This window comes from Anolis carolinensis, chromosome 3 (genome assembly GCF_035594765.1).
Source record: "Anolis carolinensis isolate JA03-04 chromosome 3, rAnoCar3.1.pri, whole genome shotgun sequence".
NCBI classification, from domain to species: Eukaryota; Metazoa; Chordata; class Lepidosauria; order Squamata; family Dactyloidae; genus Anolis; species Anolis carolinensis.
This window is the reverse complement of record NC_085843.1, coordinates 120,353,830-120,380,123: the sequence shown is the minus strand read 5'-3', so window position 1 is coordinate 120,380,123 and position 26,294 is coordinate 120,353,830. Positions and strand designations below refer to the sequence as shown.

The window sequence follows — 26,294 nt, the reverse complement described above, 5'->3', positions numbered from 1 at the left end:
TTGTGATTGTCATTCTCTGAGATGCTTACTTTTATGTAGAGATTAATCCCAGCCACAAGAAGTTTTTCCTCTTTGCTTCTGAAGATAATGTATTGTCTGTTGGTCTTGCCTTGTGAATTTCCATGGAATGAATGATAGTAATTGCTGCTCATTCCCCCCTTTTGGAAGGAGAGATTGTTAGGTATATCAAATATTGGTGGTTGGTGGCCATCTTTTAAGTTAGTGTTTGTCAGCATATCAGATACACTCTCTTCCTCTGTGGCAGCTTAAGCCTATGTGTCATTGTGGAGAAATTCTACCTGGAGTTCATTAAAATCATTGAGTACACTGCCACCCTCTTCAGTTCTGTTCCCTAAGTCATCTTTGTCCTCTTGTGGAGATTTGGACTTTGTGTTCACCTCAGCAATGCTTGCCATGTCTGGGTTGTGGCAAAGTTTTACTGGGAGAGGGCAACAGCTACCTGTTCATCTTTTGCTAGTAGTTTCAAAGCATTGGAATTCGTCATGGTGCTACTGCAGTTCATACTTGTCTGCAGTTTTCTTGTGACTCCTTTCCATGTTTGTAGCCTTCCTTGTCAACATTCACCACTGGATAGGTGAACTCATCTATCCTATTCACATATATGAGCATATCCCGCTTCCTGATATGGCATCAGAAGGAAATCTTTCTCAATGTCAACATACACTTTTTATTCTCTCCTTTTTTGTAAACCAGGAAATTAAGTTCTCTGCCTTCTTCCCCAGAGCAAAGTCCTATCTGGAACACTCACTTCATGATTTTGATCTCTCAAGAGACGTTTCTTTCTGGACAGAGATGGCAAAGTTTCTTATACCAGTATCTGTCTGCTCTGTTAGATGTTGGCAAGGGGATGCAGTAGCATTTCAGCAATTTGTGAAGTGGTTTAATGTTATGGACACTAAAGGGTATGTAATGATCCTTCTAGTACACGAAGACTATTGCTACTGACCATCAGCCTTTCACCTTTATAAACTATGTAGATTTCTGGGACTTCGTATATGTGATGTTTGATTGATGTTTGGTTGACTCAGCCTCTCATTTCTTGATTGATGTTCTTGCTTACCTGGTTTTAGGTAAACTGGCTAGTCATAGAAACCATGAAACAGAAGAGTTGCTTAACTGTAACATCATTGATTTACCATCTGTGCATTCACACAACCCATCCTTACATCTAGATCAGTGGTTCTCAACCTGTGGGCTCCCAGATGTTTTGACCTTCAACTCCCAGAAATCCTATCAGCTGGTAAACTGTGTGGGATTTCTGGGAGTTGTAGGTCAAAACACCTGGGGACCCACAGGCTGAAAACCACTGCTCTAGATAATGGTGCACAGCTTTTGACCCTCCAGATGTTTGGGCCTTCAACTCCCAGAAGTCCAAAACAACTGGAGAGCCACAGGCTATGCACACTGATCTAGATGTTTCCTTCTGTACTACCTTACTCTCTGGCAATTAGTTGAGATCTGAGCAGGAGAACTGAGACACTTCCTTTGAAGAGGTAGGGATAATGATATAGCAGAAATGTAGGCTTTTAGTCTCAGCTCCCCGTTCTGCATCTTATCAGTTGAGAATCTTTTCAGGTACAGACACAATTATGTGTGAATCATAGATGGCCACTTGAAAAACCAGTGTTATAGGGAAGCAACCTGGTTGTAATTCTTCCATTTAAGACTTGTATTCTTCTGAGTATTTGAACAGTAAAACATTTAAGCCTTTGTTGCCTTTTTCTTAATAGACTGTTCTAATACTATACTGTTCAAAGTTATTTAAATAATGTGTATTTCTTCAGTTTACCTTTTTTTCAAAATCCTCTATACATTGTTCTGAACAATAAAATTGGAAGATATTCAGTCACCCTTTAACAACATAACAATATGCCTAAAAACATCACTGTATCTCACGAGTTAGCTACTTGTTATTGTCCTTTGATTATTTTGACAGGTTTTGTTACTTGTTAATTCTACCTGAGATAGTAAAACTGTACAACTGAATAAGTCTTCTCACCCAATCCCCTTTGATATAAAAACAGGTATCTTGATGGCTAAAACATTTCAGCTGTTCAGAACATTTTACCATATGTTTGTCTTTTGTTTGCCAGGATAACAAAAAGATGAAGAAATCACTGGAAGAAGAACAAAGGGCTCGCAAGGAGCTTGAAAAACTTGTCCGGAAAGTTCTGAAAAGTATGAATGATCCTTCTTGGGATGAAACCAATTTATAACAAATTTACCGTTTCTTTCTGTTGAAAGACCAGTTGTCAATCAAGCTGGGAAAGCTTCTGACATTTTGTCAGTGTTTTATCGAGAGCACTACAAGACGACTTTTAACTGGATTTAATTTTTTTTCTTTCCTACAATGTATAATAATATTCAGTACATTCACTGAAATTGTCTGTACTTAAGTGTAGATAGCATGGACCCTAAACTTGACTAGACTAAACTTGTTTGCATTTAAATTACCTCATCTTGCAGCAAGTGCAACAGCTGGCTATGAAGTCCCTGGTGTTCTTCCCTCCTCTTTGTAAATATCTGTAATTTTGAATGCAAATGTGATTCATGTATCAGGACTGATACAGTGTTATACTATCTTCCCGTGGTTGCAGCTAAGCGGCAGAAGTGATGACTGACGCTCTGTTAAAATGTATTGAAAATTATGCGCTGTTCCAAGGTTGTTTTGACCTGTTCTACTTGTATTAGACATTAGTTTTTTATTTTTATGTCCCAGCATGTTTCCAAGTATTCATTGGACTGTTTTAATAATTTAATCCAATTTATTTATGTCTCTTTAAACTTCCGACACCGTTTTAACCGGTATTCTAAAACATCAAACTGACAATGCAGTAAATTATCAATTGACTTTTTGTCTTGGCTTTTTGATATTAAAGCTAATATCTTGGGAGCCAAGACAAACAGTTACATTTCATGGGGAATGTCTGAATCCAGAATAGGTGGGTGAAGGTGGACCTGCTTGCTCTTGTTTTTTAAATGTTAGTTACTAGTTGATTCATGTACTACATTTTAAAATGGTTGAGCCTGTACTTTACCCTACAGGTGGCTAGTATATTAATATAACTCAAACACTGTTGTTAAAATAAAAGTCCTAATTAGGGTATATGGGTTTTGCAGGGCAGCAATAGTATGTGTGAATTAAATGTATTATTTATTTTTATCATGATTGAAGCAGAGGTCAGGTTAATGTGCATGTAGAGCATTTGGAAAATTCAGACCTCAGGCTTGACATTTCATCTTGTTATTTCTGTGCCCTGTCTCCCCATTGATAAGATCAAGTGAAATAGTAATCCATTTGCTTTAATTCTTTTTATGCGACAAGTAAAGTAAAGAGAAATAGTGTTTATATGGGGAACAAACACTTTCCATTTTCCTTTTTCAATATGAATAAGCTTCAGTTACTTTGGAAAACATCATCAGTATCATGTAAACAAAATGTGGCACTGTCCTGTTTATTGAACATTGAAAATGCACAGTTTGGGTAATGTGCATGATCATGTCAAATATATTTTCAGTACTCTGATCTGAAGGTTGCTCGTGGTTTTTGAAGGCAAAATAGTTAAACTTTTGAAGCTGGCAAATCAATTCAAATCTTAGCGATGCTAGTATCAGTCTTACTGCAGAGTTTTAGGCTGGTTCCTAACAGCAGGAATTTAGGTTACAAGAAGCAGAACTTTGGTCTAAAAGCAGCATGCTCTCTTTGAGCTTTACTGCATAGTAAAACTCACTTGGTGTCCTAATGCCGTTGTGTGAGTTACGTGTTCTCATCTGTGATCTGAAGCAGAAAAACACTCAGCCCAATGGCACCCAAACATAAGATTGTATTTGTTCCATTTGAATAGAGGGGGATATCCCATCTCAGGATTTAGAAGGGCAGCCCCATTTTTGTGCTAAAATGAAATTTCCCCCCCAAAAGATAACACATTTCAGCTGCTTATATATGTGGTATAACTGATTCTTGTATTAAGAAGATAAAGCATTCCCCTTTCCCACGTCTGAAGCAATAAGGCTCAGCTATTTATTGTTTCTTGCTGGCAGCAACCAGAAATGGGCAGCTATATTTCCATTGAAAATAAATGGTTATTGTCACAATAGAGTGCTGGCGTGGCCTTATTTTCTGGGATGGTTTTGTACATCTATTTCAGGTTATGTTGCACAAAGGTAAGTACCTACTTAAAATTTCACATTCCACAAAGTAAGGTATGCTGGGCCATAAAGGAGAAAAGAAGATCCATAATCTATATGTTGACAATATCTTTATTCAAGCTAGCAAAGTTAAGTTAGGTTGTTGGGTTAGTTCGCATTTCTCAAGCTATATTTCCATGAGTATCTCTGCTTTTCCATTGTATTGTTGTGTCATAATCATAGGCTATCACTCTGAATGAGCACAGACTGCATTATCATCAGCATATTGGAATTCTATAACATACATTTTTGCAACCTTTTGGCTTTCGCCCTGTTAAGGTTAAAGAGATAGCCATTTGTCCAATAGGCGATTTCCACACTGATTGGAAGCTTGCTGTTAACAATGTGTAGAATCATGGCTATGAAGATGGAAAATAAGTTTGAGGCAATAACATATCCCTGTTTGGCACCTGATCCCACCTTAAATTGGTCACTTTGGGAGCTGTTGCTGTCCAAGACTGTTGCCGTCAGGTCATCGTGGAGAAGCCGCAAGATGTTCACAGATTTATCAGTATATCTGATTATCAGGAGGATGATCCAGGGAGCATTATAATTCACTGAAGGTCTTTTGAAGCTGATGAATTTGAGCTGTTGTGTAGTAGTTGTATAATAGTGGTGCCAAATAGAGCAGCAAAAGTCCAAAGAGAGCTCCCTTCCCTAAGGAGCTTTCAACAGGGTTTTGCAATTTAGTCCTTACTCAAAGGTCTCTTTTTTATTTTATTTTTTTACCCGGGTTTTTTACCCAATAGATATATAAAGGACAAATGAGTTTTCTACCAAATAGATATATGAAGGACAACACAAGAACAGTGCTAGATATAGTTGAATTTTATGAGAATAAACCACAAAAAAAAATTAGGACTCCAATTTTTGGACGCAGAAAAGGCGTTCGACAACACAAGCTGGGAATTTATCTTAGAGATCATAAGGGATATGGACATGGGCTTTTACTTTACGAATTCAATAAAGTTAATATATCACAAACATAGAGCAAATATATTAATAAATGGCCAGGAGACAGGGAATATACAAATAAAGAAAGGCACCAGACAGGGGTGCCCCTTGTCCCCCTTCTTGTTTATTATGGTGATGGAAGTAATGTTGGGGGAGCTTAGAAAAGATGAGGAGTTAAAGGGTACTAAAATAAGAAATGAGGAATTCAAGGTCAAGGCCTTTGCAGACAACCTCATTTGCATAATTGAAAATCCGCTAGATACAATACAGAAATGGATGGGTAAGATGGAAGCATTTGGGAAAGTTGTAGGTTTTAAAATCAGTATGTCCAAAACTAAAATAATAACCAAAATATAACAGAAATGGAAGAGAAAAGTTACAAGATGTATCGAATCTAGAAGTAACTAAGAGCATTAAATACTTAGGAATTCAAATAAACAGCACACAACTCCCAACTTCTTAAAAACAACTATATGAAGCAACCTGGAGAGAAATAAAAAAGAAATTAGAGAAATGGAAATTCTTAAACATAACGTTACTAGGTGGAATCTCATTAATAAAAATGAGTATTCTACCAAAATTGTTATTTTTATTTCAGATGATTGTGATATTAAGGACAAACTACTATTTTAAAGAATGGAAGAAAGAGATTACAAAGTTTATTTGGGATGGGGGGAAAAGCAAAGAACAGATTCCAAATATTAACAGATTCAAAAGACAGAGGACTATCCCTCCTGAACTTCCAGATATATTTTGAAGCATGTGCCTTGGTTTGCGTGAAGGATTGGGCCACATTAGTTAAAAAGAAGCTTCTATATTTGGGGGGCTATGACCTTAGGGACTCATATCTATGGTACAATAAAGCCAAAATAGAAAATAATTTTACAAATCATTTTGTCAGGGCTGCACTTCTCAAGGTATGGGATATGTATAAGGGAAGGTTTTATAATAAAACTCCCTTTAGATCTCAGCCGGGGAGGCTCATGACAAAATAGAGATTCCAAGGGATAAATGGTACACCTACAAATACTTATTGAATAAACACGATAATACATATTTGGAGCTTAAAATCACTAGAAGAACATAGGACAATAGACAAAAATTTAACATGTTATCATTATATGCAAATAAGGGATAGCTATAAAGATGACAAACGACTTTACGGTACAGGAAACAATATGGGACTAAATAATACTAAGGGAGAAAAAAGTGATAAGGATCCTATATCAGAAACTTCTTGAATGGAATACCGAAAGAAAGCTGGTTAAAAAAAAAAGATTAAATGGGCAATAGATATTGGCCACTCGATCCTATTAGAGGATTGGGAGAAAGTATGGAGGGTTAAATTAAAATACTCTAGATCGAGAAAGGTAAATGAAAATTGGTACAAAATGTTTTTCCACTGGTATCTAACTTCCCAACAACTGGCTAAATATTACAAAAATCAATATAAGAAATGCTGGAAATGTGGAGACAGATCGGGGACTTTTTTCATGCAAGAAAGTTAATAGCTATTGGAAAAAAAATCCACAAGAACTCACAAAAAACATTAAAGACAAAGTATTACTTGAAGCCGGAGTACTACCTGTTAAAGGATTTCAAATTAGGGAGGAATAAAGACAAAATACTATATTATCTAACGGTAGCAGCACGGACACTCTTAGTGCAGAGATGGCGCACTAAAGAAATTCCGTCCGTAGACACATGGATTATAAAAATAAGGGAGTATATGGATATGGACTTGTTGACGTTTCTGCTACAAGATCAGAATAAGAGACATAGGATGGATTGGTCACCACTAAAAGATTACCTCTGGGAAAATTGACAAATTGAGAAGATGACAAATGAAAGAACAGGGAAGGGGAAGGCAGCGGAAATTTCTAAGAATAAGGAAGGAATAACAGAAGATAATCTCCCCGCGGAATGGACCAGAGGACTTTCTATTCCCCAATCCCTTCTTGTGATGTCTCATGGGCCATGTAGCCCCGTTCCTAGTACTATTGTGGCAGACGAAGAGGAAAACTTGGGTTTCCCACCGATTCAGCCAGAATCGGAGCCCCTGCACCTGCAGGATGTTTGCCCTCAAGAAGTCAGCCAAACAAGCCTTGGGCAGAATTCTCCCCCGTTTTCTCGTAAGGATAATTATAATAGAGATAGAGGCGCTAGGGAGGCGAATCGCCGAAGCGCCAGAATCGCTGCCAGACAATTAGCTGATTAAGCCTGTTTCCCTTGGGAAATTCTAAGGAGTCATGCATCTGGACACAGTTTTGGTTTCACTTCTTGTTCTCCAGGGAAAGTGTTCCTTGGCGGGAAAACAAGATCCTATATAGGTGTTTTACTACAAGGAGATCCTTGCGGAGTCAATTCGTCAGCTTGAGGAGTGAGAACGTGTGTGGACTATGCTACTCCAGTTCCTTGTTTCCAGGACCAAGTTCCAAGCCTGCCTTGTTCCCCGGACCTCGCCACGGACCTTGTTCTAGTTCCAAGCCTGCCTTGTTCCCCGGACCTCGCCACGGACCTTGTTCTTGCTTCTTGTTGCCTCGTATCAAGTCTTGTTTGCCAAGAATCTAGTTTGTTTTCCAGCCCTGTTGTCAAGCTTCAATGGACTATAGGACCTTGTCATTTCCCCACACTTTGCTCGGCAGAGTGTGTGTTTCGGTTATTGGATTATAACTTTGGACCATAATATCTCCTATTGAACATTATTTTCCTGGACTATATTTGACCTTTCCTGAAAGGTCTATTTCTGAACTTTATTCTTCACTTGTTTTTATTGACTTTATATAATCCTTTAATAAAGATATTAGATAGATTCTGGTCTCTGCGCATGGTTATTGGTGCTCTGCAGCCTGGGTCCTGACACTTCTCTAACTGTCAATACCCTACTTTTTCCCTTTTATTTCTTCAGTTTTTTAAATTTTATTTTTTAAATTTTGATTTTTTAACTTCTCTCTTCCTTTTTTTCTCTTCTCTCTTTGCGCTCTCTCATCTAAGACACCTATATATATATGTGTGTGTGTGTGTGTGTGTGTATTTCTCTTCGCTTTTATATATATATGTATATATGTATGTATATGTATACCTATCTAAAATATGCAATAAAAATTATTAACAAAAAAACAAAGGTCTCTGACCTCTCCTCTCCTTTAACCCCCATTGCCGATACTGGTCCAGTGTCAATAGGAATTAAAAAAATTAGCACCGAAAGATTGGGAAAGAACTGGATACAGGTATGTGGAAAAATTTCTTTCCTCCAACTTTCTGCAAAGGAGTCCCCCTCCCTGCTTCAGGTTTTTAGCAATGGTTTTAGAGGCACTTTTCGGTCACGGCTGGGAGAGCCATTTTTCTCCTCTTTAGTAGCTTGACTGTGTAAGCACCATTTCTCTATAGCATTGCCTGTAATCTTTTCCTTGAAAGTGGATATATCCAATACACAAAAAATGGTGTCTAAATAAAATTACGATTCCACTTTCCACAAGCAACACAAGAGACTCAGCCAGAAGTACTCCAGGGGTCTATCCTCCCAGGGCCACTTCTAGAGAATATAGGGGATATATGCCTAAATCCACACCAGAGGAGTTAGCTCATTCTTTCCAGAGGATGTGTCATGATCACTAATTCCTTACATACTACGTGTATTGCTCAGTTCCCTAGGTAACTACTCTAATGACAACAATCAAAGCTCTTAGGGATGTCACGTGTCACAATGTCCTTCAGTTGCTCATTACTGGTGTAGAGGAAAGAAATAGGCAGACTGGGCAAATGGGAAGGTTTTGAAGACAAATGACATTAACTTAGTATTTAGAGTAGACCAATCAGCTGTTCAACATTATGGAAACATTGCTTTTACCCATTTGCTGAGAGCTAAAGACACAACATTGTTGGGTATCATAAATATTGTTGCTGCTTTTTCCTTTATAGTTCTAGTAAAGGCTTTTTAGGGATCAGCCCCAATAATTCAATTAATGAAGGACTTGGAAGAGCATGGCCAGAACCTAGGATTTCTTTTCCTAATGTATTGCTTAACATTGTGGTCTCCTGGTGCATGTGTACACTTGTCTGATAATATGGTCAAACCAATACCGTCTCCACCCTTGGCTCATCAGCTGAAAAAACGAAATGCTAACTTTCTTCAGTATGGGTTTGCAGGTAAGGATAGATCAGTATCACACTATAATAATATCCAAAATCTACAAAACTAATACTTTTATTAGGCCCATCAAAAATGCACAAAATACAAGCTTTTGATGTTCTACTGGCTTGCTTCATTAAGCAAAGATGTTAGAAATCACACAGAAGGAAAAACGATATAGATATGCTTGACTTGATCTTATAGAATTTTAGGGAGTTAAACTCCAACATCATCTCTGGAACTGTTTGGGATGTCAAAGCTAGAGTTAAATTGTACTTGGTCTGTTTAATGTGCTGTTGTCTGCAGTGACATTTACATACGTTTGAGACTACCCACTTCCTGCCTTTCTAACTCGTCAGATATTATACACATATTCTGGATTCTATTAGCAATTCTGTGATTATTTTGAATGTTAATTTTGTATGAAGCCAAGAATTAATTCTCAAGTTTTAGTTTCTCTATACCTCACAACCTCTGAGGATGCCTGCCATAGATGTGGGCGAATTGTCAGGAGAGAATACTTCTAGAACATGGCCATACAGCCCAGAAAACAACCCTATGATCCTGGCCATGAAAGCCTTCGACAACAAATTCTCAAGCTATTCATGATTTTAGAATGGTACCTCTCTTTTGTAAAACTATTTCCAACTTGGACAGATATTTCTAGAGACCCCGCCAATTCTGCTAACCAAATTCTTTTCTATTTGCAACCTAATTAATCCAGCTATTTACTTGGAAAACTGGTGAGATGTGTTACTGGATATTATGTGCCATGTTTTCTACACTAGTTGTGATCAAATGCAGCCTTCATACTTTCATATATGCCTGGTTTTGTCATTTTTTAAATTAAATAAAATTATAAACCCGAAAGTTGTATTGACTTGTTTTTATCAAGGTTATTGAAAAAGTCATATTCACAGAAACATTGTGATGCTTTGATGCATTAAAACTAGTTTGAAGAATATATTTGGAAAGGTGCCAGGTATAAGACGCAAGCTAATAAGTGAACTAAGAAGGACTTGTGCATATAGGGAAGGATGAAGGCTTAATTCAAATGTTTACCTTAGAACAAGATGTGCAACTGCACGTTGTCTAGGGGCTGCATTATTCCCCCCCCCCCAAAAAACAAACAAACAAACAAAAAAACCCATGGTCAATTTAAAAGGCGAATCAGTGCTCTGAGAGGCTTTCAAGAGAGAGAGTTCATTTTCTCTTTGTCCCTCTCTTTTTCTCTGTGCACTTTCATTGTGTGCCTCCAAGTTGTTTCTGACATATGGTGACTGTGATTCGACCCTATCACAGGGTTTTCTGGATCTGAGGAGGTGACTCACTTGAGGTCACCCAATAGGCTTCCATGGCCAAATGGAGCTGCACCCTCATCACCAAAATCTTAGTCCAATGTTCAAACCACTACATCACACTAGTAGTTCCAAATACCCTAAATCTGGCAGTAATTACTTGAAATCTTACATTTAGCAATGTATATATTTATATATTATATAAATATAATAAAGTAATTGAACCCTCCTGCAACATTCCCTTTGATAATTGTTAATTTAATTTAAATGTTTATGTTCTAAATCTATATGATTGAAAATATGGTTTCAAAAATTGAAATTAATATTTAGAGGAGAGAGAAGGTGATTTTAAGTGTTCTCATCAGATTTGATTACACCGGCCAACACACATTTTGGTGCCTCAGATGTTAGTCCTGTTTCTGTATATATTTGACCCGCTGATGAAAAAAATGGCACCGGTTTCCCCTTATTAGCTCTAGTATTTTTGAGATACAGAACAGATGCCATCTACAAGTCGCCATCTGCTCGCCCATAGAGAACCATAATAACCATATCTAAGAAACTAGAGCTGATGCGGTCTATCAAATGCAATTTTCTAAATAACCCCAAATAACCGCAGGAAGAGGCCGAAAAGCCAAAACACCCAGAATTTCCTTTTTGTTGGGCTGTGTAATGCATTACTGCAGTTTAGATGTAACCGAGAAATCAGGTTGATGTGTAACTGAGGCAGATATCACAATGGGTAGCTCTAACCTCATTAGGAATGCACAAGTCCTATTAGCCTATCTGGGTAAAGGTAGTCCTGGCTGCAGCCATGTGTTTATTTGGGAGGTAGCCAAAATAATTGACAGATTAGCACCCACCCTCTACTTTAGTACAACGTTTTTTCTTCGTGTACTCTGTGAATGCACACTAATGGAGAGGCTGCGCCTGCGCAGGTTCCAACGGAAACTCTTCCCAAGCTGAAGTTTAAATTTTGGCGGTAGCCACGCCCCTCCGTCCCCGGAGGGCATATAAGGCAGCCCTCGGCGGTTGCTCCCCAGTTCCTTTTTTTCCGCCGCAAGGTTCACTTCGGACTCTCATGTCTACGACTCACTTCAAGCGCTGCACTCAGTGTGCCGCTAAAATTCCTGATTCCGACGGCCACGCCAAGTGCCTCTACTGCCTCGGGGAGGCACATGTCGTCGGTACCTGCCGTTTCTGCCTGGCCCTGACGGCTCAGGCTAGGAAAAATAGAGCCGCGAGGCTTAGAGCAGCGCTCTACGAAAAATCGCTTGCTCCTGAACCCGTTCCGTCGACTTCGGGCACGATGATCGATGTCGGCTCCAACGGCTAAAGCTCCCTCGGTCTCGTCCAGGGCGTCCAGAGCCTCCAGATCGGCTAAAGCCGCCAAACCGCCGTGCACACTCACCACGGCCACGATGTCGACACGTTCCGGTCGAGTCGGCCCTTCCTCGACATCGAGCTCGGTGGCCTCCGTTTCCTCGGCCCGATCCCATCTCGGGGCCCCTCCATCGACCTCTGCGATGAAGATCGCCTTTAAAAGGGCGCATGAGGAAGCTCGTCGGACCCAATCCGACTCAGCAATGGTCCCGCCTACACCGGGAAAATCCATGAGGGTTCCATCAAAGCAACCGCTCGCAAAGAAGAGGGCTACCCAGCGTTCCTCCTCCTCTGCCTCCTCCAAGATGGACGTCCCCTCTTCGGCGACTTCGTCCAGAAAGTCCTCTCCAATCCCTCCCGCTCAGCGGCCTCGTCAACCTTCTCCTCAGCAACTTTCTGATGGCGAACTGCAGGACTCACCCCACCACTCTACCCAGACAGTGGTCAGGGTGCCATCTCCTCGACCTGCTGCCTCACATCGCCCGTCTCGACAACAGCTTTTTCCCCCGACCTCGACACCGGAGCGGGGTAGACAAACCGCCCGCCTGGCTCGAGCGGCCCAGGCCTCGGCCTCTAAGGAACCTCGGCCACAGATGGCTCCTGCTCTTGAGGCTTTGCCACCACCAGAGACTGTGTTGTCGTCTCCCCCTCAGTCCCCTCAAGGGGCTGAGGACGATGAGATTGATATCGATCGCCCTGATTCCGCTCTCTCGGCCTCGGTGGTATCTCTAGGCCTTGATCTCTCTCCTCCTCATGATGCCTATGAGGTGGACCCTCCTTCGCCTACCGACAACATTCGGGCCTTCTCCGAACAAATGGTTAGAATGGCTGATGCCCTGGGTCTAGAAATCAAACAAACCTCTAAGGCAGTGTCTGACCCGGTTTTCAAACGGGTCCAAGCCCAGGCCCCCCCGGCCACGCTATTGCCGTTTCTGCCTTACCTCCTGGATGTCATCCAATCATCGTGGAAGACTCCTTCCTCGATTCCTCCTACCTCGAAGAGGATTGAATCTTGGTATCGTACAGATGACGACACCTTAGAATGGCTTAAACACCATCCCGACCCAAATTCCATGGTTGTTAAAGCTTCTCAATCTTCCGGTCGTGAATCCACTACCCCTGCAGATAGAGAGGGCAAGAGATTTGACGCGGTCGGCCGAAAGCTCTACTCCGGGGCCCTTCTACTTTGTAGAATGGCGAACTATGGGGCCTGTATGGGGGCCTACCAGCAGATCCTTTGGGAGAAAGCTCAGCCCTTCTTCTCGAAGTTGTCCGACGAAGACCGGTCGGTTATGTCCACCCTCCAGCAAGAGGCCGACTCGTTAGCACATCATCAAATCCAGATGGCTAAGCATACGGGCGACACGGCCGGCAAGATGATCGCCCACGCCATTGCCATTCGTCGCCACGCCTGGCTGAGGTCGTCCGGTTTGTCTTCCTCCTCGAGGCAGGTCATCGAGGACCTCCCCTTCGACGCCATGGGCCTCTTTAATTCTGGCACCGACGACAAGCTCAAAACCAACCATGACTTTAAAGTTCTGGCCACTAAATGCGGCGATCAACCCCAAGCTCACCGCACCAAGTGGTTTCCTCAACGCTTTCGACGCTTCCCGCCTCCCTCTTACCGCCATCAATCCTTCAGGCGTCCCTCGGTATCGAACAACCAGAACCGCCAACAGCCCCGTCGGGCTGCTCAACCACAAAGACAGCGCGGCCGGGCCACCCCCACCGCTGGTCAGCCTCTCCGGCGTTCCTGACGCCATCTCTCTTTCCAAAGACTCTTTCTACGGTACCGATGCAGCTCTCATTCCTCCGCACCCCTCTCCTTCACCGAATCAACCTCATGGTCTCTTTCTAGACCGCCTGGCTCCCTTCTTTCACCGGTGGAAATCTATTACTTCAGATGCCTGGGTTCTCAAAATTGTCCAAGAAGGCTATGCCTTAGAGTTCGAGGAACTCCCGCCCACGGGTCAGGTCCTTCTCTCCAACCCTTCTCAAGAAATTCTCGCAGAGGTCGACGCCCTTCTCGCCAAAGGGGCTATTCGGCCTTCTCCATCGGTACAGGACCCTCAAAGCTTCTTCTCCAGATACTTCACGGTCCCAAAGAGGGGTGGGGGCCTCCGCCCCATTCTGGACTTACGTATGCTCAATGCCTTCATACGCCCAACCAAGTTCAGGATGGTGTCCATCGCCTCCATCCTCCCGATGCTTCAGCGCGGAGACTACTTCGTGTCTATAGACCTTCGAGACGCTTATTTCCACGTGGCGATTCGAGAAAACCACAGGCGCTTCCTCTCTTTCAAGGTTCTCGACCAGACCTACCAGTTCACCGTTTTACCCTTTGGCCTCGTTACGGCCCCAAGGGTCTTTACCAAAGTCGTCGCTGTCGTGGCTGCCCACCTCCGGCTCCAGGGGATCACAGTCTTCCCTTATCTAGACGACTGGCTTCTGGTCGAATCCGACCCTGCCCTTCTTCGACGTCACGTCGACTACACCCTCTCTCTTCTAGAATCCCTCGGTCTACAACTAAACCCCGAAAAATCTCACCTCACTCCGTCGAACAAAATCCGCTTCATCGGTGCCCTGTTCGACTCAATCTCTCGGACTGTCTCTCTCCCGCTCGACAGGTTCCTAGCCCTCCGCCAACAGATCATCTTTTGCGAGACCCACCGGAGGGTTCGGGCTCGATCCATCCTGGTACTGCTCGGTCACATGGCCTCCACAGTTCTCACGACCCCGTTTGCCAGACTCCATCTCCGGACTCTGCAGAGATGGTTTATAGACGTTTTCAAGCCATTTCGCCACCTCAACTCGAGGTTTCTCTCCGTTCCGCCCCACGTTCGTCGGTCGCTTCTCTGGTGGAAATCCCTCTCCAACGTCTGCAAGGGTCTTCCGTTCCACCCGATCCCTCCCTCGACCACCATAACCACAGACTCATCCAATTTCGGCTGGGGAGCCCACATGAGCGGTCTCACCGTTCAAGGCCTCTGGTCTCCTTCCGAGAAGGCCAATCACATAAACTTTCTAGAACTCCTTGCCATCTTCAAGGCTCTGAAAGCCTTCTCCCGCCTGATCTCCCAAAAATCTATCCTCATCCAATCAGACAACACAGTAGCAGTCTTCTACATCAACAAACAGGGCGGCACGGGTTCAAGGAAGCTAATGCTTCTCTCCTCTCAGCTGTGGCACTGGTGCATAGCCCGCAACATCCAAGTCGCGGCAATTCACCTTCCCGGGATCCAGAACAATCTAGCAGACGCCCTCAGCAGGATGACGACCTCCTCCCACGAGTGGATGCTCGATCCCGAGACTCTTCTTTCTCTCTTTCACAAATGGGGTTTTCCCACTCTGGACCTCTTTGCTTCTCCCCAAAACGCACAGTTGCCTCGGTACGGGGCGAGACTTCCCCCGTCCTCCTTTCCAGGCTGCCTGGGAGACGCCTTCCTTCTGGACTGGTCTGCGGAACCGATCTACCTCTTTCCGCCTTTTCCTCTCATACCAAAGGTCCTACAGAAACTCCGGTCGATACCGACGTCGGCGATCCTGATAGCTCCAGCCTGGCCTCGCCAACCTTGGTTCCCGGCCCTTCTTCGTCTCTCCAGAGCGACCTCCTTCACTCTGCCTCTTCTACCACACCTATTGTCCAGAGAGAACGGCCAGATCCTACACCCGGATCTCCCCTCTCTACATCTCACTGCTTGGAGAATTCTCACCTGACCTCCCTCCCGCACAACCTGCAGGAGGTCCTCCGCGCAGCTCACAAGCCGGCTACAACCAGATCTTACACTTATAAGGTTTCTCGCTTCCGCTCCTTTCTTCGCTCCCGAGGGATTACTGCCTTTCCAACCTCGATACCGATAGTGCTGGACTTCCTTATGTCTCTGGCAGACCAAAAACTTTCTCTTGCTTCTATGAAATCTTACTTGGCCGCCCTATCCTGGTGTTTTCAACAGCATGGTAAACCGTCGTTGTTCTCTGATCACCTCGTCAAAACCTTCTTGAAGGGATACAATAACATCTGCCCACCGTCTCAGCCTCCGACTCCGGGGTGGAACCTCGAGCTCGTGCTTTCCCAGCTCACTGCCTCCCCTTTCGAACCTTTGGCTTCGACCGACCTACGTCTCCTTTCTTGGAAAGTTGCCTTCCTGGTGGCCATAACTTCGGCGCGCAGACCCTCAGAGCTGGCGGCCCTTCGGGTTGATGAACCCTACCTCCGTTTTCATCATGACCGTGCCGTTCTCCGTCCGGACATCACCTTCCTTCCCAAGGTGGTCTCAGCTTTTCACCTTAACCAGGACATTGTCCTTCCTGCCTTCTTTCCAGACCCCTCGTCTCCTCTTGAGCGGAGACTGCACCTTCTTGATGTGCGTAGGGCACTCCTTTTCTATCGGGACTGTACTAAAGACATTCGAAAGACCCCAAAACTTTTTGTGGCCCATGCCCCAGATAAACTGGGCAATCCTATTTCTTCGCAAAGACTGTCTCATTGGATTGCTCAAGCTATTGAACTGGCCTACGAACTAGCCAAACGACCGCCTCCCCCGTCGGTTCGCCCGCGTTCGACGAGGGGCCTCTCCACGTCGACTGCCTTCCTAAGGGGCATTCCCCTGGACTCTATTTGCAGGGCAGCTATCTGGTCCAACCCCCTTACGTTTGTGTCTCACTACAGGGTAGACCAGAAAACCTTAAAGGACTCAGCCTTTGCTAGAGCAGTTTTGTCATCCTGTTTGTCCTGAAAGGCTTCTTCATATGTTCCTTCTCTAAGGATGTTTTCATGCGACTCTTTTGTCGTTTTTTCCTGTTCAGTACATGTTTGCACTGTTCTCTCTGAAATATTGTGCCTTATTTGCTACTGCCTTCCTCCTTTGAGGAATGATGTGCCTGACTTACACATGTTTTCTTAGATTGTTTATATCATGCCTTACCGGACTGCTCTCGGTATTATGCGTGTGTTCATGCAATACTTCAATGGGTCCTTCGGACCATGTTATTGATGTTTAATAAACATATGTTTGGACATTATCTCGTTGTCAGGGTTTGCTTAGCCCGCCTCCGAGACCTAAGCTTGCTAGTCTCCATTAGTGTGCATTCACAGAGTACATGAAGAAAAAGGACAGGTTGCTTACCTGTAACCATGTTTCTTCGAGTGTACTCTGTGAATTCACACAAGCCCGCCCTTCCTTCCCCTCTGGCAAACCCTCTTCCTTCCTCGTTGCCTTAGCGGCGTAGGAACTGGGGAGCAACCGCCGAGGGCTGCCTTATATGCCCTCCGGGGACGGAGGGGCGTGGCTACCGCCAAAATTTAAACTTCAGCTTGGGAAGAGTTTCCGTTGGAACCTGCGCAGGCGCAGCCTCTCCATTAGTGTGAATTCACAGAGTACACTCGAAGAAACATGGTTACAGGTAAGCAACCTGTCCTTCTTTGAGTCCCCGTTAGATAATGAAGTGAAATTGGTGATGCTATGATCAAGTTTGTGGGTTTCTGGAGCATATAGAAGAGAGCCAGAGTTGTGTAGCAGTTTGAGAAGTTGACGATGGCCCTGGGAGACCATAGAAATCCACCGGGTGACTTTGGACAAATCACACTTTCAGCCTCAGAGGAAGGCCGTGACAAACCTCTGAACAAGTCTTGCCAAGGGAAGCCTGTGATAGGTCACCATAAAGTAGAAACAACTTGAAAGCACCAACAGCAGCAGCAACAAAACATAAACAAGGCACTTCAAATGATAGTAAGATGAAGCTACTGTGTCAGACCCTAACCAGAAAGCCTTTTGTCTGATTGCTTAAATATTTCAGCAAGTCCAGAATCTCTCAAATGATAGATCTGATGAAAAATCTTGAGTGGACTCATCCACAAAAAATGATGCAGATTATGTTTTGCCTGTTTCTTAAATAAACAGCTTCAACTGGGTCATCATAACACTGTGAAACAATCCCATTTAGCTATAATGTGTTGATGTGTCATTATGTAATTTGCTAATTGCTCTGAACTGTCTTGCTTAAAGTGGCAATAATTTAATGACATACATATTAATTCTTAATAATCTTTCATAGTAAGGAATTTCAGGCAATCCCTGGGTTACAAACATCTGATTTACAAATAATTCACCGTTAAGAACAACAGAAAGTGAGAGAAATAACCCCTCAAAAGGGAAATTCACTCCTGAAGGAGTTATCATGGGGAAAAGGTTTCTCCACTGAAGCTTTTATCATCAACTCTTGTTTCCACAATAAGCAACAGTTTTCAAAATCTAACTATCACAGGGACAGAAAGTGTGGTGAAATCTTCTGAACAGGGGAACAGACAGCAAAATAAACACCCTTCGCTATGCTATTCGAAACTTTTAAAAAATGGCTGGAGTTACACTTAAAAAATGTACCTGTTCTGACTTACATACAAATTCAGTTGAGGAACAAACCTACATAACTTATCTTTTTAGTAATTTGGGGACTGTCTGTACTATATTTCTGGTGCAAGTACCATGTTATGAAATTCTGGAACGCTCCCTCTAGTGGCAATGAGATGTAATGCCTGCTACAAACAGCACATTTTGACAAGTGGAGTTATGTCATTCCCTGTCTTGTTGACAAATGAAATCAAAGGGTCTAATATTAAAACATACATAAAAGTACCTAAAATATATTTTAAATTTCCATTAAAAATAACTAAGAGATGGGAGATAAAAATCAGTGAGGCAGCAGCTCATTGAAAGCCCATGGCAGTCAATTCCTAAAAGCCGAACAGAATATAAAGGTAGTGGGATAAGTTCAAGGAGGAATCAATACTAGGCTCCATAAGGAGGAAATTCAAATGTCTAAGAACAGCCAACAAAAAGGGCCTCTCCCTTATTCCTACCTGAAATGCCAGGGAGATTGGTAGGTCTGTAAGAGGAGCCTGTCCTTAAGATCTTAGAGTTTGGACAAGCACACAAAGATACCACAGAATTGGAAGAGAGCACAAGGGCCATGCAGTCCAACACTGTCATTAAGACTACTTTTATTCAAACCGTCTATGTACATGTACTGTATATAAAGATCCCTGTTGGATCCTATCAAGGATCTAACAGTTCAGCTTTGTGGTCACACAGTGGCAAACCAGGTGCCTGGGAAATCACCAAGCAAGTCATGAGGATCATAATACCTTCCTAGTACTGTTTTCAAGGAAATGATTTCCAGAAACATACTTCATTTGATACTGGTAATATATACTATTGTGAGTAGTAGCCATCACGTTATTCTTTGCATGGTATGGCACCAGGTAATCAACAGAGGCATAGCTATTTAGTTGGGTTTGAACATTAGACTGAAGAAAATCTCCAGAGAGCCAGAAAGTGACCCTAATTGAGGTCTTTGTTAAGCATACATGACAAGGACATTACCTCCTTTCATTGTTAATATTCATGGGAATGTTTCATGAGCACTCAAAAGGAAATTGATTCAGCCGTTCCCATCATTTCTGAACACAGCATGGATGCCGAAATAAAACATATGTGTGTCTGTTCCAAACACTTAAGTGTTGCTGGTGAGACATAAAGAAATATGACTGAACAATGTGGATGTGATAAAGCACTTGGAGTGGGAGGCTACTGTTGAAAACAGAAGGTCTGTGTTGAGCACCCTATATCCTCCCTTTGAGCACAAGGAGAAATTCAGCAGATGGAATAAAGGGAATCTCTAACTTGTGAAGTGAGACAGAGTCTGTTGGAACTAATCTCCCTGAGCTTTACACTGCCATTCAGAGTGCCTCTTTCGTGGCACACAGGCACTGCAATTCCATTTTCATTATAATGAGCATATCCTATGGAACGCTGGGATTTGTTGTTTAAGGAGGGACAGTTGGCCACTTATAGCCAGATCGCTGTAGTCTAGAGCCTCGCTAAACCGCAAATCCCAGGATTCCGTAGGACTGAGCCATGGCAATTAAAGTGGAATCATAATGTAATAAATGTTCAACGTGAACGAGGCCCCAGTTTCTCTATTCTGTTGCCTACTAGACACTGAAGAACACAAAAGCTTTCAAACTTAATTATTTAAAAATGTGTTGTCGAAGGCTTTCATGGCCGGGATCACAGGGTTGTTGTATGTCTTTTGGGCTCTGTGGCCATGTTCCAGAAGTATTCTCTCCTGATTCATCAGTATGCAATCAAGGTTATTAAATTTAGTTCATAAGGTATCATGTTAGTAATACAATAAGGCTTTATATTGATTTGATGGGATCTCCTTAAAAACTAATGCTTTCAATTGATGTGGATTTTTCACATTTTTGAAATAACACTAAATTATTCTCTCTCTCTTTCTCTCTCTTTCTCTCTCTCTTTGAAGTATGTGAAATCCCTTTTTATAAAGTATGCCGTCCAAATGTGACAAGAATTGCGTGTTCAGAGTTAGGATGTTGTTATCACAAAGAAGTATGCTACAAGAAAGCCATGCCCCGTAAGTAATTGATTATTCTTCATTGCTAATATTTAAATAAAAGAAAGGATTGTGTGCTCCCCCCCCCCTCCCGCCAAAAAAAAGATAGATTGACTTCCAGCCTTCTGGCCATTTGGAGTCTAGCAACATTTTGGTCACAACACAATTGCCCACAAACTTGTGAAAACACAAACTTGTAAAGGTGCTTCTAGAAAACAGTTTTCCTGGTACAATTGCATCTTGACTTTACAGTGATGTCACATATAGCCAAAGGGCACATAGATCTTCTGTCACAGAAGAACCAGGTACAAGCTTGGAGACTAAGGAAAAAATGGGCACCTATGCTGGAGTGTAACTATGTGGATGGCAAAATAAGGATCACTACTCTTCCAAATAATTCCACACACCTCCCATGAATTTTTCGTCAAGATGTCTAGCACTGCAGAGAAATGGGACACTGAAAATCATTCATACTGAGAACTCTTTTATTTGATGTCTTCCTATTTCCTTGGATACTTTTCCTGGTCCTTTTCTTTAGATGGCTAATCTTTTGGGAAAACATAACCTTTTGGAAAAAATGGCAATCATAACCTTAGTGAAAAGGAAAAATGATATCTCATCTGTTTGGTAAATCTGAATCTCCATGAACATGTGGAGACCACCTTTTGAAAACCACTAGTCAAGAAAAGGCATGACCTTGTTAGTAAACCCTTTGAACAAGTGATATCCACAAGCATTCATGTAATGTCACACAGGTAACTCAGCTGTTAAACTGAAGAACCATGTCTTTGAACTGCAAAGGACAAAAACATGCTGCTACAAAAATACGTTTGGTTAGCAGAGTTTTAAAGATGTTTCTTTTAAGTTGAAATTGCAATTGCAGTTGCCCAAAACATATATACTCCCTTGAAACCGCTTAGTTTAAAATATGCACTCAGAGATAAAAAACCAAAGTCTTCTTTAGAAAAAGAACATATCTTGTTTATTCACAAACATCTTGTACTAATTCACTATACAGACACATTTCTTATTAAAGTGAATACAGGATATCATTTTTAATCAATAGTCCATAGTCCAGAGTATTATTGTATTCACTGAGGTCCGAAATGACACTGTATCCATTGAAGTCCAAAGCATACATGCATCCACTTCCACTGAGGTCTAAAGCAGACTGATAGCATTAAAATCCATACGCAACTTGTTCTATTGAAGTCTAAACACATACTGATAACAAAAAGGAGTCTTGAGTCTGAACATGCTCAGTAAAATCACATGTCTATAACCCCTTCCACACCAAAGAGGTAATATCAAACTGGCAAATCAACATATACATACAATACAGGTTAGCAAATATATTTATTTATTTATTTATTTATTTACATCACTTTTACATCACTTTCTCTCCGAGGAGACTCAAAGCGGCTTACAGTAAATAGGCAAAACTTCAATGCCTAAAAACAATGTAAAAACAACAATTCATATAAAACAATCTACAAAACAACAGTTCATATAAAACATATACCATTACAAAATAAAATCACATTATATAAAATTTTAAGAATGTCCAAGATTAAAATCCATATATACATTAACAAATAAATAGTGAAAGGCCTGGAATGTTGCCATTTCCAACAAATCTGTATTTCTAAATAGTTGATTGAAGTTTTAAAGTACTACAATGCTAGAAAGTTGGGAACTGAAGAAAACTTTTATTGGGCAGCAGATTTCTTATGGTGGATCAAATGCCCCCAATTTATCCCTCAGTATCTATGCCTCTGCTACCATATGCTCACTCAGATCTACAGAGAATAAATCAAGTAGCAGCTGAAATATACATTAGGAATAAAAGTTTCTTCTGGTTTTCACTAGAGTGTTTTTTGGACTATAACTCACCAAATACACTACCTAGCAAGCTCACTGACTAGGGAATTCTGGGTGTTATAGTCTGAAATAGTAAATCTTATTTCTGCTTCCTGCTATATCAGACTAGTGGCAGCAGAAAGATGCAGACACATCCTACATTGTTATGGAAATGAATGAAAGTCATCCCATCCCTTTGTTTGAAGTCATCTGTCCAGGTGTGACGCCGTTTAAAATGTACCTGTTGGGTTCACAAAAAAATGTTGTGAGATATCTTTTATTATCAAACAGAAATGTTCCCATCTTGGGCTGAGAGGAGAGGGATAATACAAAAGAGTTTCCTATCTTTTCTCAACCATCTTAGAAATGGCTTTGTTTCAGAAAAATAGGTGAAGTGAGAAGTTGCCTGCCAACCGTGGGCTTCAAACACAGCCTCATTGGGAAAGTCCAGTGGGTGTCATCCAAAAAAGTAACTTTCCCAAGGTTTGATAACATTTATGGTGGACAGACAAATGCTTGCAATGAATGGTGATGTTCCCTCTTTGATTATTATATCAGAGATAATAATAATAATAATAATAATAATAATAATAATAATAATAATAATAATCCAAATCCAGACTGACAAAGTTCTGGAACACAACACACCAGACATCACAGTTGTGGAAAAGAAAAAGGTTTGGATCATTGATGTCGCCATCCCAGGTGACAGTCGCATTGACGAAAAACAACAGGAAAAACTCAGCCACTATCAGGACCTCAAGACTGAACTTCAAAGACTATGGCAGAAACCAGTGCAGGTGGTCCCGGTGGTGATCGGCGCATTGGGTGCCGTGCCAAAAGATCTCAGCCGGCATTTGGAAACAATAGACATTGACAAAATCACGATCTGCCAACTGCAAAAGGCCACCCTACTGGGATCTGCACGCATCATCCGAAAATACATCACACAGTCCTAGACACTTGGGAAGTGTTCGATTTGTGATTTTGTGATACGAAATCCAGCATATCTATCTTGTTTGCTGTGTCATAATAAATAATAATAATAATAATAATAATAATAATAATAATAATAATAATAATAATAATAATACAGTAATAATAATAATAAACCAGTGAAACCAGTGCAGGTGGTCCCAGTGGTGATTGGCACATTGGGTGCCGTGCCAAAAGATCTCAGCCGGCATTTGGAAACAATAGACATTGACAAAATTTCAATCTGCCAACTGCAAAAGGCCACCCTACTGGGATCTGCACGCATCATCCGAAAATACATCACACAGTCCTAGACACTTGGGAAATGTTTGACTTGTGATTTTGTGAAACAAAATCCAGCATATCTATCTTGTTTGCTGTGTCATACAACAACAACAACAACAACAACAACAACAACAATAATTTTATTTTTATACCCCGCTCCATCTCCCCAAAGGGACTCGGGGTGGCTTACATGGAGCCAAGCCCAGGATAAACAGACAATGTAAAAACACAATAAAACAAATCAATCAACAATTGAATAGATCATAAAACTAATAAGGTTACATAAAATAGACATACTTTAGTAAATCCTGGGTTGACTCCTAAAAGGAACTGATCCAAAGAAAGTGTCAGTAGTGTCAGTTACCTTTTATAAATGAACTCTGACAAAGACTTGAAGAATGTTACATTATTGTGTTTGTTTGCTTTTTTAGAATACATGAGAGCATTTATTGGCTTAATATTCATCGTCTTTGCCATGTTCAGTTTATATATGCTGCAAAGGTAAGGCGCTATTTTGAATGAATTTAATCAGTGGCTGATTGGTGTTCCCCGAAGTCTTACAACAGGATTTATTTCAGGATTAGGTCCTGGAAACATTGCAAATGACAGGATTTAGAAAAGAATAACAGACTACTTTACCTTGTGAGTCATGTTGATTCACTGAAAATGAAAGAGTTAAGTTTTTCATAAATGGATGAAGATATAATGATTTGGGATATACAATAGGTGTGTGTATGTATGCGGGCATGCATGCAGATGCATGTGTGAGCAAGAGAAGGTGTGAGAGATCACCATATGTTTGCGAATATATATGGATTCGGTTGGTTTCAGATTTATTTATTTATGTATTTACATATTATTTTATTTATTTAATGTGTTACCTTTATGCCACCTTTTGAAGAGGAACATTCCTAAAGAAAATTGAGATCACTGGAAAAAATGGAGTGTGTTTTGGACCAAGTGTTCAGCCTCTTTATAAATGGCTTGAGTGACAGAATAGAGAGCATGCGTATCAAATTTGAAGAGGGCACCAAATTAGGAAGAGTAGCCAATATCCTAGAGATCTGGATCAGAATTCAAAATAACTTTAATTAATGAGAGAAACTAGTTAAATAAATTTCAACAAGAGAAAAATATATGTTACTATACTTAGCAAGAAGAAATGAAATCTAGGAGTCTGGACATGAGTCAACAGTGGCATGTGGCAGCCAAAAAAGCCAATATGATTCTAGACTGCATCAATAGTAGTAGCATAATGTTTAGACTGAGAGAAGTAATAGTACCACTCTGTTCTGCTTTGGTCGGACCTCCCCTGGAATGTTGTGTCCAGTTCTAGGTATTGAAATCAATAAGGATATTGGCAAGCTAGAACATGTCCAAGGTAATTCACCAAGTGCCTTGAAATGTGGTGGAATCTCCTTCTTTGGGAGTTTTCAAACAGGCTGGATGGCCATTTGCTGGGAGTACTTTGATTGTATATTGTGGATTAGACTAGAAGGCCCTTGTGGTCTCTTCTAACTGTATGACTCAATGTTTTTTGCTATGCCAAGCCTATAGCAGAATATTTTTGCCACAATTTCTTTCTGTGGTGTGAACTAGTGTGGTTGGCACTGCAGGCACTCATCCACAGTGTCCACTTTCTTAAGCCAGCACATTGTAGGGTATGGTCAGTGATGGAAAGCCAGCTGTGTTTCTAGGAGGTTGCTCACCACTGTCAGTCTCCTCAATGTGGAACTATTGCTAAAGTGATCTGGAATGTCCTCTTCAATGCTACAGTGTTGTGGAATTTGAAATGAAACCTCACACATGCTAAATAATAAAATTTTAATGTAGTTGTATTGTAGGAAGAAAACCAAAGAGGTCAGCTATAAAAGAGACGATTCAGCCACTAGAGATAGAAGAGTCGTCATCTGGACCAAGTGAAAGTTCAAGCGAATAAGAATATTAACTCTATGTGAAAAACAAGCGTCTCAAACACACTGGCAAACTGAAACCATCAGTCAACATTTTATCATATTTGGTAGCTGTACCTCTTATCTCAACCCAGGTCCCTTCACCAAGCAACAAATGTTCTGAAGACCTTTTTGAGATATGATAAAAGTGTTATGCTAAACACACATGGAGAAGAAACACAGTCCCTCACCTCCTCTCTTTCCAGTTCTGACAACTTCTGTCCATACAGAATGATGTTCAAAATTGGAGAGCCTCCACTAGTCATAGGAATTCTCTATGATTTTTCAGAGTCCTAACACTTGGAGAGAAACTCAACAGGTTGGTGGAAACCCTCCATTTCAGTATCTCACACTTTGAGTGTATAGGACAATTGAAATAAAGATCAAAGGCAAAGAATTATGATATCTCTGTTCCACATATGTTTATAATAAACATTTCAATCAAATTTAATAGGGCAGCTCTCTCTCTGTGTACATGTGGGCAAAGTGAGAAATGTGCCATTCTCACTCCAGAAGAGGAAAAGATAATTTCTTTCTCACTGGTTAAAGAAATATAGAATCACTTCACATATGTTTAACTTGCTTGTAGAGAGGAAATGCCTGCCTAACCATTGAATGGTTGTATTGCACTGTGGTCCACAAACATACACATTGTGAGTGGGAGGATGGCGCAGCAAAGATTGGGCAGGAAGAATAACCATCTGTTTTGAAGAGGAATTGAGTAGCTAGACAAATGATACTATGGTATTATGGAGAAACAGGATAAGATTGTCAGCTTCTTGCTTAATTGCATTTCTCTTTCTTCTACTATTTGTGCCCCGTTCCTTTGCCCTT

General features: G+C 41.5%; 2 protein-coding genes across 6 annotated transcripts in view; both read left to right on the top strand.

Annotated features, from left to right (window-relative positions):
* Window positions 1-4,118, top strand: part of arhgef7 (Rho guanine nucleotide exchange factor 7) — a 147,913-nt gene extending 143,795 nt beyond the window's left edge. For 3 of the 4 annotated variants that reach the window (XM_062975449.1, XM_062975448.1, XM_008107000.3), the window contains one exon: window positions 2,115-4,118. In XM_062975449.1, coding sequence (XP_062831519.1) covers window positions 2,115-2,237 — 123 coding nt within the window. In that variant the 3' untranslated portion in view covers window positions 2,238-4,118. The remainder of the gene's footprint in view (window positions 1-2,114) is intronic. The other variant, XM_008107004.3, reaches the window with a different exon arrangement.
* A 3,888-nt stretch (window positions 4,119-8,006) lies between these two features.
* tex29 (testis expressed 29) lies at window positions 8,007-25,906 on the top strand. Of its 2 annotated transcripts, XM_062975446.1 has the most exons (4): window positions 8,007-9,312; window positions 20,299-20,409; window positions 23,940-24,009; window positions 25,342-25,906. In XM_062975446.1, the coding sequence occupies exons 1-4, from the start codon at window positions 9,129-9,131 to the stop codon at window positions 25,445-25,447; spliced, it is 471 nt and encodes a 156-aa protein (XP_062831516.1). In that variant the 5' UTR covers window positions 8,007-9,128; the 3' UTR covers window positions 25,448-25,906. The 2 variants fall into 2 exon arrangements, 1 of the variants encoding a protein (XP_062831516.1); XR_010004356.1 differs by lacking the exon at window positions 23,940-24,009.
* Window positions 25,907-26,294: the final 388 nt, after the last annotated feature.